Source organism: Aptenodytes patagonicus, chromosome 4 (genome assembly GCF_965638725.1).
Source record: "Aptenodytes patagonicus chromosome 4, bAptPat1.pri.cur, whole genome shotgun sequence".
In the NCBI taxonomy this organism is placed as follows: Eukaryota; Metazoa; Chordata; class Aves; order Sphenisciformes; family Spheniscidae; genus Aptenodytes; species Aptenodytes patagonicus.
Genome location: NC_134952.1, coordinates 898,385 through 913,057, shown reverse-complemented (window position 1 = coordinate 913,057; position 14,673 = coordinate 898,385). Strand labels below are relative to the sequence as shown.

General features: G+C 47.1%; 1 protein-coding gene across 4 annotated transcripts in view; it reads left to right on the top strand.

Moving 5' to 3' along the window:
- EXOC6B (exocyst complex component 6B) overlaps positions 1-14,673 on the top strand; it is a 319,252-nt gene that overhangs the window by 219,277 nt on the left and 85,302 nt on the right. For all 4 annotated transcript variants that reach the window (XM_076335628.1, XM_076335627.1, XM_076335626.1 and 1 more), the window contains one exon: positions 8,202-8,343. In XM_076335628.1, the coding sequence (XP_076191743.1) occupies positions 8,202-8,343 (142 nt within the window). The remainder of the gene's footprint in view (positions 1-8,201; positions 8,344-14,673) is intronic.

The window sequence follows — 14,673 nt, the reverse complement described above, 5'->3', positions numbered from 1 at the left end:
GATGTTTTCTCTGCCTTTCCATCAAACTCCTCAGTGCTCCAAGGCCACTAAAAAAGGGACATCAATTTAGGAAGCTCCCCTGCCCCTTGTCCCTCCACTGGGTCCATGTGATCCCATCCTGTGGGCCTGTAAGGTGCAAGCTTTGGTTTGGACCATGCTCCCTGTGCCGTTGCCTCTCCATGCCGTCAGAAATGCACCTGTAGAGGCCGGCATGGCCAAGCTGGTCATTGATGCCAGCTGAGCTTCTGCCTTCAGAGGGGGCATCTTTGGAGACCACCCTGCTCAGGGTGGGCATTGCTGCGCGAGCCTGCGGGCTTGGCCAACGCAGAGAGGGATGCCTCTTCTTGACCATCTGTTTTGCTTGGGGCTCTCACGTGCTGCTCCTGGACCTCTTTGTCCTGGATACACTCAGTTTTATTGGCAAGATGTTGGGTGCAGATCCACAGCTTTTTTTTTTAAATAATAAAAACTCAACCAAACTTACAAAAAAAAACCCAAGAAAAAACCTACCCCAAACCCAACAAAAAACCCAACCAAATGCCCCCACAAAACCCACTTTGTCAAAATTAAAAATGGATTTCGAGGCAATTAATAAGAGGTTTGTTTTGTTTTTTAAGTAAGCCTCTTAAAACCAGCAGAGTACTCATTGTACGTTTGTTTTCACTGTTTGGGAACTGTTAATGTATCTGGGTAATGGTTTGGAGGTTTTTGCCATCTTCAGTGACTGCAGAACAGTAGTTTAAAAAAAAAAAAAAAAACAACAATTAAAAAATGCATCAGGGTGGTGTTAAGAACCTAGCAAATCAGGATGGCACGGGCAAGCCAGGAAATTTTCCTCTTAACAGTTAGCAGAGCTGTTTTACTGATTTTGCCCATGGTTTAGTGAGATTTGGGGCTCTGGTGCTGCTGGCAGCAAGGACAGGCCAGAGGCATCTGGGGCAGAAGATCACGCCCTAGGGGTCTGCAGGGTCTGAAGTCTTCATCCCTGCCTGCACAGAAAGTATCCGCTGGGATTATTCTTGGTTTTATGCTGCCGAGCAATTGCTCATTATTATAGCATCACATTTCCATCTTCTGCAAAATATTCCACCAATATTGCATTATGAATTGGAAAAGCCAGCACATTCAGTGTTGAAATTATTGGGACAACTTGTGGTGTTTATAGAAAAGTGGACGTTTAGTATTGAGGAATTCCAATTTTTTGGCCCACTTTTCTGTTGTATGAAGTCCATGGATTTGCATGTCTAAATATACTTAATCACATCAATCCCAATGCTTGTTGCAGATCAAAAAGAAATTCTGTTGGTAGCAAAAAAAATAAAAATAAAAAAAATTGGAAACTCTGAGACCATTTGAAACCTGTCAGGCTTTGTTTTTCATGGAAATGCTTCATTAATTCTTTGGCGAGTTGGTGGAAGCGTTCTTGGTGCTACAGTAGGACTTTTGTATGAATTGCAGTGACCACATTGCACCTAATTTTGGCCAAGTGAAAAGCAGGAGGCACCAGCATGTTCCTCCTCGACAAAGCCAGAGGTGCTCCTGCAGGGTGGTGGGATGGTGCCCCTTGGACAACCTGCTCGGGTCTCTTCTGGGACCCTCTGGTTGGTGGCCGTTGCCAGCTCGTGCCACCACCGTGGCTCTGGCAGCGGTAGGTGTGTGCCGAGGAGCCCCCTCTCCCCCCGCCATGAGGTGGGTAGTGGCAGCATGTTCCTGATTGCACGTTAAGATTAATGGGTATTTATTTTACCAACCATTCCGTTTCAGTAGCTTTTAATGAGTCCTTTGATAGCAAGTTCCTTAATTAACAAGGCAGCCTCTCAGCGTTTCCTTTCCCTAATTGTTAACATATTTGCTATTTTCAAACAAATGTGCTACCGTGAGCAGTGCCGGCTCCACAGCCTCCGTGCTGACCTTCCCTGCGGTGGCTGCCCGTCCTTCTGGGAACCCAGAGGCTTCAATCTGCTGCCCAAGGATGAAATACAGCTAAAAAGAGATGGTTTCATGGCTGATCTCCTGAAGTGTGATTGACTTGGTGGGGTCCATGGGGAGTAGCCCATGGAGATATGCTCCAGTAGGTGCCCCTTGGTTGTGTCTTTGGGAGAGCTTCAGAGGTTTGGCTCTACCCTTTCACTGGTTGGCATGGCCACAAGGAACCTCTCTAGATGTCCTACCTCTGTGCCCAGAGGAAGCCTTGGTGGGACAGGGAAGGCAGCATCACCTTGAGAGGTGTCGTGGAAACCCCAACAGCAGACCCCAACTGCAAAGAGGTTGTATCAAAGGCCACGGACAGAGGGATTCATTGCCAGAAATATGGTTACGAACTGATTTGAGCCTCAGAACAAACCCCCATGGCTTTTGCTCTGATAATGCACTCAGAATTGCTTTATTTCGCTGAACATTGGACCAAGCTGGAGCTTGGTGGGGCAGGCACTTGGGCATCTTGGCCGTTGAGCTCTTGTCAACTTTCACCCGTGGCGCCCATTCTCCCTGATGCAAATCCAGTTCATTTTTAATGAGGTTTGCAAAGGTCTTGAATAAACGAGTGATACTATAGAGATGTTCCTGGAATTGCTTCACGAGACTTTAAGCTCTTCAGTTTTCTGTCAAGTTGGTGACTTTAAGGTGTTTATTTTCCCCCTTCTCTGCAGACAGCTCAGGTCGTGGTTGCATTCCTCCTCCTTTGCCTTCCTCTCTAAATCTCATCTTGCATTTTAGATAAATTGTTCCTGAGCTGGAGGGACCGCAGTGTTCAGGCAGGTGAAGCATTTCTGAAATACAGGCAGGGACCGAGCTGGTTTGGAGCCGTGCCGGGGAGTGGGATCAGGACCTAACCCTGCGATTTCTCGGGGCGCTGGCACAGGGAGAGACTTTGGGAGTACCACCGGTTCCGCCACGCGCTCGCAAAAATCATCAGGGTAATTAGCACGAGGTCTGAGCCGTCCCAGCTGAGCGCGGTGGCTCCTCTGAACCGCGGGGTTTTCTAGGAGCAGCGATGTCTAGGGATGACATCTCGGAGGCATCCAGCTCAATCTCCACGCCAAGGCACGTGTCCCGACACCGCTGCTGTGGGTGGTGCAGTTAGTGATTTTGGGAGGGGGGGTGAGGCTGGTGGAAAACACGTCCATCACGGGCTCGGCTCTGCGTGTCGGTGTGCCGGGTGGGCGCCCCGGGGCGAGCGGGGGCTCTTTCTCCCAGCACTGCGGGAAAGCTGAAAAATGAACCAGGGAGAAAAAAAAATAACACTATGAAGTGAACCTCAGTGGTAAATAAGTGCTAGAGAACCAAGATGGGCGCGTTGTGGTATGAGGATGTGCTTGATATCTGCCAGCGTGCAGCCCAAACCACCCCAAGTGTGAATACAAACAGCCTTCTTCACCTGCAGCAGCAGCTTATTAGTAGTGATATATCAGTGTCCTGGCGCTGGTTTTTCTCCTGTCAACAGCAGCTGCTTATCAAGCAGATATTGCACTGTAGTTCTGGGGAAATAGTCTAAAATTGATGTTCGGAAGCCGTTGCTGATCTTACAAGGAGCTGTTGTAAGTGGGCATCTGTTGCGCTGAGTGTAGGTGTGGGGCGGAAAAGGGTTAGGTTCAGTCTTATTTATAAGACTGAAAAGCATAAGTTCTGGAAGGGTTTTAAATCTTGGTGCCCAGGGAGTGAGGTGCTGGTCATCCCTGGTGGTACCTTCTTTTCTCTAGCCAGACACTTCGCACAATGATTTAAACCCCTGTGGCATCTCCAATAGTAAATAGTCCCATCTCTAATAGTAAATATAAGGAAAAACAGATCAATGCTTAAAAGGCGGAAAAAAATACCTGTATATACACTTTTGTCTTTCATCTAGTAATTTTGGATCTGAACTGTCAGGAATTTGTATGTTAAATCTAAGATTAAAGACCGAGTCTTTTTTAAAGCAGAATGTTTTTTAGGTGTTTGAACCTTCTGAATAATGGAAATAAAAGGTCAGGTTCTTAGCTGGCGTGAGAAGATTCAGCTTCAGGGTTTTGAAAGATGCAGTGCACCTTTGCACCTGAAAAAAGTTTTGGGCCTAGCCAAATCCCTTGTGAAAAAGGAAGGAGGAGGAAAGGCTGAGCCAGAAGCTGCTCCTGGGCTTGTCGATTGGATCCCCTTTACCATCTCTGCAACGAGCCACAGTAGAGAATGCTCGCAAAGAATGTCCTAAAGTACCACTTACGCGCCGCTTTCACGGCGAAGACTCAGCAGAGTCGTTGTGCTGTCAAGCCCTGATGATTAAATTACTTTTTCCATCCCATCTTCCTCACGTTTGGCTTATTAACTTGACATTTCATCTCAATTATTTGCTCTTCTTCACGCCCTCCTGGTGTCGCTTGTCATTCACTCCTTATTCGGGCAAGTCTGGCTGGCTGGAGGAATGCGTGCACCGGGGCAGGCGTGTTTGCTGGGGTTGTTGTATGCTTAGGTAACCCTTTAGGTACCTCCACGTGTGCTGATCTGACCCTTGCTTGGCGTGCAAGAAGGTTGTTCCTCTTAAATTTTTGTCAATGGGGCAGTAAACATTCCTGGGAGGTTTTCCTTTTGACTTCACCTGGGATTGAGCATCTCCAAGGCTTCTCCAAAGGTTGCAACTCTCTATGCAAACTCCTGCTGATGTGCAAGCATGAGCTACTCGTTGGGATTTTCTCATGCTCTTCCAAGAAGGGTAAGGAGCCCTGTCCCCCATGCCCAGCGTGGGTGGGGGTCCCAGGGCATGGCTGCAGAGCTTTGCTTTCTCATCCTCTGCTTCCATCTGGGTCTTCTGCTCAATAACACATCAAAACTACTCGGTCATAGCAAAAACTCAAGTGTCTGTTGGAAGTAATGAAGAAAAATCACAGTCGGGTAGCGGCATGCTTCCCACTGCGGTCGGGGATGAGGAATTGGCATGAGCGGTGTTTTAAATAACCAAATGTGTCAGAAGGGCACAAGTAAATGATGAAAAGCAAAAAAAAAACCCGGGGCTCCGCTAAACTTTATGGTTGCCATGCTTCATCTTAATTTTAGCGAAGGTGTTTGTTTGGAGGTGAGTAATGAACGCTCCTGGAGCCTGGGAACAGCAGTGAACAGCGGAGATGAAGTACCCTGCCCCGTAATGCATGGGTCTGCTCTTTTTTTTTTTTTTTTTTTAAACAAAAAATGATTTTTTTTCCCTCCTGCTGAAGATGAGTATGGCCTGAAGACCCAAAACAACTTTGCAAAGCTGGTTTGCAAAGAACACTTCCCAGCACACGCATCAAACGTTTGCTCATCTCTCTGTGTGCTGCGGTAATGAAACTTGTGATACTTAGCTTGAAACACCACATAAACTCCTCGCTTTAATCCCAGTTTAAATACAATTTGTAAAGTGCTTGTAAAAATCTGCGAGATCTCCTAAGCCACTCCTTGTTTTCAGGAAAGCATGTTAAAGTCTTTTGTGTGCGTTTGAAAACGTAATCTCCTCCTGAAGCTGTTTTCATGGTAGCACCATTATCCAGAAATATTATCGTGGGGTTACACACACGGACAGCAGGATCGTTCTGTGCGGTGCCGGCCAGTGGGTTTGTGCGAGTCTGTGCTCTTGTGCCAAACGATTTCCCCGTTTTTATGGGTTTAATATAAGTTGCAGACCCGTGCAAATCTTATCTGCCAAATCTTATCTACCCAAATCTTATCTGCCACAAATTTTGGATGGCACACGGCAGTACGTGAGGAATGGGGGAAATCTTTTGAGCATTTGGAAATGAGGGAGAAATTTGGATAGGTTGGGAAAAAAAAAAATGCTCCCACATGTTCAGTGCCCCTAAATGTCGTGGTTTAATCTCAGTCGGCAACTAAGCACCACGCAGCCGCTCGCTCACTCCCCCCCACCCGGTGGGATGGGGGAGAGAATTGGAAGAGCACAAGTGAGAAAAACTCGTGGGTTGAGATAAAAACAGTTTAATAATTGAAATAAAATGATAATAATAATAATAATACTACACAAAGCAAGTGATGCACAGTACAATTGCTCACCACCCGCCGACCGATGCCCAGCCAGTCCCCGAGCAGCGGCCCCCCCGGCCAGCTTTCCCCCGTTTATGTACTGAGCATGACGTCCCATGGTATGGAATGTCCCTTTGGCCAGTTTGGCTGTGCCCCCTCCCAGCTTCTTGGGCACCTCCAGCCTTCTCAGTCGGTAGAGCTTGGGAAACTAAAAAGTCCTTGGCTGGTGTAAGCATTACCTAGCAACAACTAAAACATGGGTGCGTTATCAACTTTGTTCTCATCCTAAATCCAAAACACTGTACCAGCTACTAGAAAGGAAACTAACTCTATCCCTGCCGAAACCAGGACACTAAATGATGCTTGGTTTTAGTTCACTGAGAGCGTGGCACCTGTAACCTGTGAGACTTGCTGCAGTGATGCAAAACAAATTCAGTAAGAAGAAAAGAAACCTTAGCTTTATAAGCACTGTGTGCCTGAGATGGTCTGAGTTGTTTAATGGCCTTATGGGTGCTTTAATTTTCCTTTTATGCTTCTGGTCAGTCAACTTGGATTTTCTGAACCACTTGGCTAAATGCAGAGTGTGTTTCCTGCTTGCTCCCGAGCCTGGTCCTCAGGAGGACCGGGCTCCTATGAGGCAGAGCATCTGTGCGGTTTGTGGAAAGGTCTCCTCCTCCTCTGTCCCCTCGCAGCGTCTCAAGAGGATCAAGAATCCGTAGGTCTTTTTGGAGGATCTCAGTTCTTCATGTCCGTGCTCATCAGCTTCCTTCTCTTCTGACAGTGTCTCTCCTGGTAGCTGATGCTCCAGCCAGGTCAGGGTGTGGGTACTCAAGCTAAGTGACCTGCTTATGGCCTTTCGCAGGAGGTGGAGCTTTCTGAGCACCCGTCTCCCTTTCTCCTGTTCCACAGCCCATCCCTACTCCCACCGTCATCCCTTTCCTTAATACCACTCTTCTTTGAACATCGTAAGTCCTCAGAGGCATCCTAGGCTTCCTACCTGACAGCTCAATTCTGTCGATGCAGGGGCTTCACCCATAATTTGAAAATCAGCTGTTTCAAATTCAACAGTTCAAAAATTTAAGCATGCTAATTAAATCATCTGTTGTGATCACTCTTCTCCTGCCTTGCAGTTGTTTCTTGATCGGAAAACGGAAGGCTTGTCTAGGGTAATTCCTCTTGCTACCAACTGTTCACATGATTTATAGCTTGAGATCTCAATTGTTCCTCAAAAGTGATACATAACCGCGGTGGCTCAGAGAAAATGTGTTAAAAATAAATATTTACCGACAATGTCCTCAATTTCCTTAATAGCTGAAACTCATAACTGGTCATGCTTTCGTTATAGATAGGAGCATTGCAAGGGATTTAAGGAGTTTCTCTCTGCATGGCAGCCTCGGCTGCGGCCTCCTCCCCGTAGAGCCCTGTTTGATCACCACAAATTAGGGATGGCTCGGGAGGAGGCAAGTGTTGATAACCGCATTCCCTGTGGTACAAGCAGGCACAGGATGCGTCCGGGTGCCTGAGGTCATTCCCCAGCCCTGGGGAGCAATCCTATCCATGTAAACACAACTGACTTCTTCAATCACCTCACCTTGATATTTCCTTCTCCTCGGTCCCCATTGGCATCTGGACGGTGCTGCACGGTGGTGGAAGTGGATTGAAAAGCATCAACGTCATAGAGACACTGTTGTCACAACAGCGTGGCCCCGGCTCTCTGCTCCCCAGTAGCCAAGGCTAAGCCTTGAACTATGAGCCTCTGCTGTTGGAAAGGGATTTTGAAATTCCTGTCTTGGAACATATATAGATGCTGGTTTAGTTGTAGGCTGGAGTTTGGAATTGTCATTGGCGCTATTTTGACCTATCAACAAGGTTACTTCAGGCCATCTTACGTAGGATGGCGAATAAAATACGGTATGTTGTCTTGCCCACGTTAGGACACGATAATGAGAGATGCTTAGAATTCTAAACATCCCAAGGCTTTCCTGGATTTGAGCTGCTCCCAGACACTCTGCACCTGACAAGGTGTAACCCTGCTAGTAGCAACGGGGAGTCCTAAAAGGTGATTCCTTTGAAAGATGGCGGTTGCGAGATTGAGCACTACGTGAAGGTCCCATAGCAGATGGGACACGTTAAAGAGGCTGGACTGGCGAGTCCTGGTCTAAAGAAGTTCCTCTTTCATTTTGTGCTCGATGGCCTTAATAAGTCTCCCTTTTCTCTTGCAGGGGAAGGTGGCACAGACGGCTTGCATGTCGGCGTGCAAACACCTCTCCACCTCGCTGATGCAGCTGCTGCTGGAAGCCGAAGTGCGGCAGCTGACGCTGGGCGCCCTGCAGCAGTTCAACCTGGACGTGGAGGAGTGTGAACGTAAGATGCAAAATCATCTCTCTTTCCATGTCTCGTTTTGCCCGTTCGTATGCCGGGACCCAAGCTGGGGCTTTTAGTGATGCCAAGTATTTGGGACTGGCGAATGCCTGCAGAGCTTGCTGGGGCTGTCCAGGATGACACTTGGCAGTATCTTCAGGACAGAAGCAGCCCAGCGAATTCTAAGAGATCAAAGCTTTACTCTTCCTTTTGCTCTTTAATGCCGCCTTGATGCTTTCCAGACCATCCCTGCTTTTTGAGATGGAGTATTTTAAAAATAGGAGGGATTAGAGTGGGTAAAACATGAGATGGGCTAACAAAAATCAGTTTACTTATGACTGTTTCTGAAGACAATAACTGGCTTATGTTCTTAAGAAGTTCTGGTCCTCTCCTGACCTCAGCTGTTTGTCTTCTCTGTCTGCTGCAGGGAATTTTTTCTCGAAGCGAACCCTTTTTGCAAAGTCACCGTTATGGAAAAGAGATGTCTTGTGACAAAATAACTACATCTGTTCAAAGGTGTGCGTGGAGCATCGCGGTGCCAGCACCGTGGCTTTGCTCTCAACTCTGCTCATTTCGGTTCATCTAGCTTACGCCTGAATTAGCTCTGAAATCCTAAGGTTTCCCTCAAGTTGCTTGTTATTCTGCTCAACAGAAGGGTTAAAAAAATATAGCACAAAACTGACAAAATGCCTTTTTTCTTCTTCCGGTTTTTATAATTAAGCTAAAGCAGGGTGAACACACACAGGAACCTCTCTCCCTTATGAGGGGGATGGATTTATTATTGGGATTAATATTGGGATGGATTAGCAACCGTGGCTATGGAAAACGCAGAGCTTGATAGGGTTGATAAAGAGTTCAGGAAATCTTTGATAAAGTATTTTGGGGAAGTTTTTTTTCCAAATACCCACCTTTTTGGCTTTTGTGGTTGATGTGGAGATTGGGATGTATCTTGTTTAGAACACGATAAACCTGTTTGCTGCAGAGCCTTCTGAAATGCTCTTTGGCCCAGTGTGGCTCCCATTAAACCCCACAGCAAAATAGTCCCTGGCCTCAGTAGGAATGGTATCGGGGCCTAAATAGCGGTGAGTTTGCTTTTTCTATCCCTGATAACTCAGTGGAAACAGTTGTGTTGGTTTCGTCATCATCTGGCACTTAACACTGTCAAAAGATATTCTTCTACCCTTTATAAAACATTTTGCTGACCATGTTTTAGTTCAGCTGCACCCGTCAATGGTGAGATGAAATTTATTTGGGAGAAAGATCACCCAGTAAGATTTTTGGTGTTTGTAGGGAGTATATTTTAATTTTTTAATGTCCTTTTGCTAATTTCCAGCACTCAGCTGAGTAGCCTGCGAGAAGGATCCCTGTTTAATGAATCATATCCAAAATCTGCAGCTATATCATATGTCGTAATGCAAGCAGTGCCTTATTTTTCTTTCAGAAACACCTTCAGCCCTAAATTCTTGCTGTCTAATTTGTGTCCCATCAGCGCGTCGGGGCAGCACTGGTAGCAGCTGTGTTCCCAGTCGGTGTCCGCAGAGGGACAGGCGATGTTGCTGAGAATAATAGGAAGCATTTGTCATTAATAATAGTTTCCTTCTTTTTCTTTTGGCTGCAAACAGACTCGTAACCCTGCAGTTTTCCGCCCCATCGGTAACGTGGGTCACTAAGCAGCGTCTCTTCCCTAAAAGCCCCCAATGCTAAGTAAAACGGATGACATTTAATATCGGGTTTAAAAGCACGATTCCTTAAATTCCAGTTGTTTTGCGAGACAAAACCAGGAGCACTCAGACATTCAAGAGCAGGTGACGCCAACCCGAGCAGCGGGGCAGGCGACCCGCTCCCCCCCAGCCCCGGCCCGAGATGCCGTCTCGGGCAGGGGAATGGAGACGGATGCCGGTGCTGTAACCTTCCTATCCATCACTGTCAGCCCCCAGAACGGTAAACCCAGACAAAGTCTTTTTCTTCTTTTTCGGCAGGAAAAATGCGTTCCCTCGTTCCTGTGGGTTTGTCTGGTGGCTTTGCTGACACCGGGGATAATTTTAGTTCTATTTTTGAGAAGCAGTGCATCAAGAGTTTTCTTTTTAGAAGAGCCAATCCCAAGAGTGAACTGGTATATTCAGAAAATATGTTTCAGTTTGCAAGGGTTTTGTTTGGTTTTGTCTTTTTTTTATCTTTTACCTGAAAGCGCAGGTGCGAATCTCGGCATCCTTATTATACCAGTTGCATAATCGACTTTATGTCTCCGCCTCCAGCCCTCTTCCTCTCCCCAGACCCCCAAGCCTTACCTAGTTTAGCAGCTTTATCTTGTACTTATCATATTAAAATAGGATTTTATGGCTGTTTGGAGCACTTCCAGTGAGTTCTGTGATGTGGGAACGGGGCTTCGGAGTTTCGATCCCGGAGTTTATTAGGCTTTTGTTTAAGTCTCTTGTGAATGCCAAAGGTATAAGCTGGCTAAGAGAGTGGTGAGGCAAATTAATGAAAGGACTTAGTCGTATATTAAGCATGGTTTGAAGGTGGTGCAGGTAATTTGCTCTATATCAGAGCAGATATAATGCACATTACAAAAAAATGTGTATATGCACAATAGATAACAATTGTAGAGGTGAAAAAGATGGTGGCTTAGGCTTAAAACGAGAGACCGGTAAATTAATTCTCCAGACTTGTGGGTTCACAAAATATTTCCTGATTTATAAATAAGTTGCTATCCCATCAGCGTAAAAAGGGAACGGCTGCATGAACCATTGCATCAGACTAAGGTTTGGCACCAGGCACATGCAAGCCTGGATGGTGCTCGGGAGAAGCACGAGGTCATGATGGGACCCCTTGCCTGCACCATAAATCCCCCCCTCCGTAGAAACGTGCTTGTTTTGCATGTTCAAAGCACTGAATATACAGTTTATTAATTTTATGACCTTCAAAAAGAAAGCTTTTGGAGGACTGGGGAGAAGTAGTAAATTAAACAAACATTAAGAGCCAAATCTTGCATGTCTCGGTCGTATGAATAGTCCTGTATACGTCAGCAGCATTTTTGGTGCGAAAGAGGCAAGAAAGAGTGGAGCTGAAAGGTTGTAAAAATCCTATTAGGCTGGCTGTGATGTGAGAAACCTGGGAAAAATGCGAGCTGCTTTCCTGTGGCATTATCCCCCCCGGGGAGACCACGGTGCTGGAGCCTCCGGCGGGACAAAGCCCTTGAGGAGACGTAAGGCACCGGTTCTGCCCGTCGAGGTGGATGTCCTCTTTTTTGCCCAGCAAAAAGCTGTTTTCCAAGGTGTGTGTTAGAGGTTTGAAAGTCTTTTGGTGCAGCTTTACAGCGATGTGTGTGTGCGTGGATGGCACGGCTGACATCCAGGGAAGGGCAAAAGTCATTTTTAAAACGTCTGTTGTTGGCCGGGTATTAGTTGTAATTCTTGTTCTTACCGCTTGGCTTTACATAGCTCTTTTTTTATGCAGTCAAGAGAGATTCTCTCACCTCTTTATTTAAACCTGCAGTGAAATAAGGTATAGAGGTTAAATGAATTGCCCAGAAAGACACAGCAGGACATCTCTAATTATGTCTCAATTTAGGAGTCAGTTCTGGCTCCAGCCCAATGAGCCAACTTGAAAAGAGAGAGAGAAAAAAAAAAACCTCTTGAGAGGAAAGAAAAAAAAACAACACAAATATTTCTGTGAACCTGTAAATAGAGGAGGTGATGCTTTTTTGGGAATAGGCATTTGCTTTTTAAAATGGGTTTGCCGTCCTCCAGAATACGTCTGTAACCCAAGATTTAACAGTACGTGCAATGTGCTGTTTGTAATTGCTACACGCCTTGCAACCCAGTTCCCTGCTCTGCTCTTTTTTGGACCTCCTGGTGCTGATATATACTTTTTTTTCCCCATATGTCCTGTACCTCAGAGGTAGTGGAAATCAAATATAACAACCCAGATTTGGAGATTACGACCGAAAAAGAAAAAAAAAAAGGGGGCTGCTCTCGCTCCTACAAAAGTGTTTCCCATCTACGTAACCAGTTCCAGCAGTGGTTGAGGCAGATTGTTTTTACAATACTTAGATCATAAAATAAGCAGTTCCATAATCTCTAAAGTCTTTTAACTGCTGCTTTATGAGAAATTAAAAGAGCCATTAAAATTATATTTAAAATTTCATTAAACTCCCAATTTTTGTTCAGCCCACTCCTGGGCGCAGTCAATAAGAAACACAGATGTCTCCACCGGTTTGAGGAATCCTCCAGCCCGACACCCGAGTGTGCCAAAATGCACCGATATGGCTCCCGGCGCAGCCGTTCGCCACCTCCTTCTTGGCTGCGTTACCTGGCTCCGAGGACTTTCTCACGTGGAAAACCCGTTATTTGTCTAAGACACCGGGGTTTTCCCACCACGCCGGAGGAGTCCCCTCCCTCGAGCGCAGGCTGTTTGCACCATGCGAACGGCTGCTTGATGTTCTTCCAACCTGCAACCCATCGGGGATTAGTGTGTGTGGAGCTAGAGGTGAGCACGGTGGTTTTGAGGACAAACACCCGGGTTTTAGGTTACTGCACCGTGTGCTTGCTGGTATCCATCCTGCCGCAATGCACCAGCAAAAGCTCCTATTTTGGGGGAGAAAAGGGGATGTTGCAATGAACAGAGGGAAATGTTTGAGCAGATCACATCAGGAGAGAAGTCTCCATGCCACTGATGCTGATCTCTCAATGCACCTCGAACGCTGTGCTCAGTTTTGGGCCCCTCCCTACAAGAAGGACATCGAGGTGCTGGAGCGTGTCCAGAGAAGGGCAACGAGGCTGGTGAGGGGTCTGGAGAAGAAGTCTTCTGAGGAGCGGCTGAGGGAACTGGGGTTGTTTAGCCTGGAGAAGAGGAGGCTGAGGGGAGACCTCATCGCTCTCTACAACTCCCTGAAAGGAGGTTGTAGCGAGGTGGGGTCGGTCTCTTCTCCCAAGTAACAAGCGATAGGACGAGAGGAAATGGCCTCAAGTTGCGCCAGGGGAGGTTTAGATTGGACATGAGGAGAAATTTCTTCACCGAAGGGGTTGTCAAGCACTGGAACAGGCTGCCCAGGGCAGTGGTGGAGTCACCATCCCTGGAGGTGATTAAAAGACGTGTAGATGTGGCACTGAGGGACATGGTTTAGTGGTGGACTTGGCAGTGTTAGGTTTAGGGTTGGACTTGATGATCTTAGAGGTCTTTTCCAACCTAAATGATTCTATGATTCTTCAGATCCTGCAATACCTGATAGCTTTTTATTAAATTAGTGGCTCACAGCCTCAGTCAAGTGCCTCTCCGTGCCACCCAGATATATCGTTAAAAAGAAAAGATACATGTTTAAAAAACCTAAAGCTGCAGATCCTCCTGAGACATAGTGCTCGTACATAGGGTCATGTTACTGCAGCTGGTGGTGGTTCTGTGCTGGCTGAGTTGGTGGTAACCATGTGTGTGTGAGCTCCTCACGCATGGTGAGAGCCAGGGAGGGGACCTTTATTAGCCCATGATGAAGGACAAAGCTACATCATGTGTGTCCTGGGTTGTGATGGTGTGAAAGGACCATGGCTGTGGTTTGGACGGTTGGTAGGAACTCATCATGCTGCAACATGGGAGTTGTAGGAGGTTGCAGGCTGGGATGACAGTGGTCGATGATGCCACATGGGTGGCAGAAGAAGCTGATGGAAGAGCAGGGAAGAGGCATGCCAGGTAGTGGCTTGGTTTGCCACCTGCCTTGCAGTGCCTGTAGGCAGCGTCCTCTAAGCCAGGGGTTTCCAACCTTTGTTTTGGAGCCAAGCCTCGCTCAGAAAATTGGCCATCTCCCCCCCATGCTGGCTCCGGTGCCTGCCGTGCTGCAGGGCACTCACTGCAGCACTGCTCCTTCACTGCAGGCTGGGACTGCCGTTCCTCTGTCTCCTGCTGCTGGGAGGTCCAAGACGAAGCCTTGCAGAGATCTGCTCCACAGCTCACTCTGGGGATGCTCTGTTCCATGGCAAGGCTGCTTTCCTTCCCCACACCATGGTCAGATATTCCTTCTCTTTCAGCATCCCTGTTTTCCCTCCTGGTGACTTTTCTTGCCCAAATTGCAGCTCATCGTAGCACTCGATAGCGTTTTATTGTGCGCGTCAGGAATAAACACAGCTCCTTCCCTTGCATTTCCTCCGTAGGGCTGGCTTGGGGTCATCCATTGGCCACCACATACTGCAACATCGCAACCTGGAGCGGGGCTGAGCAGCAAGAAAAACAGTAATTCTGGCAAAAGGGTGCTGAGCTTTGAGAGTGTGTGGGTGTATTTAGCGTACGGGCACATGACTGAACCGGATCATGGATTTTGGCAGCTTAAGAAAGCTGCTACCTGTT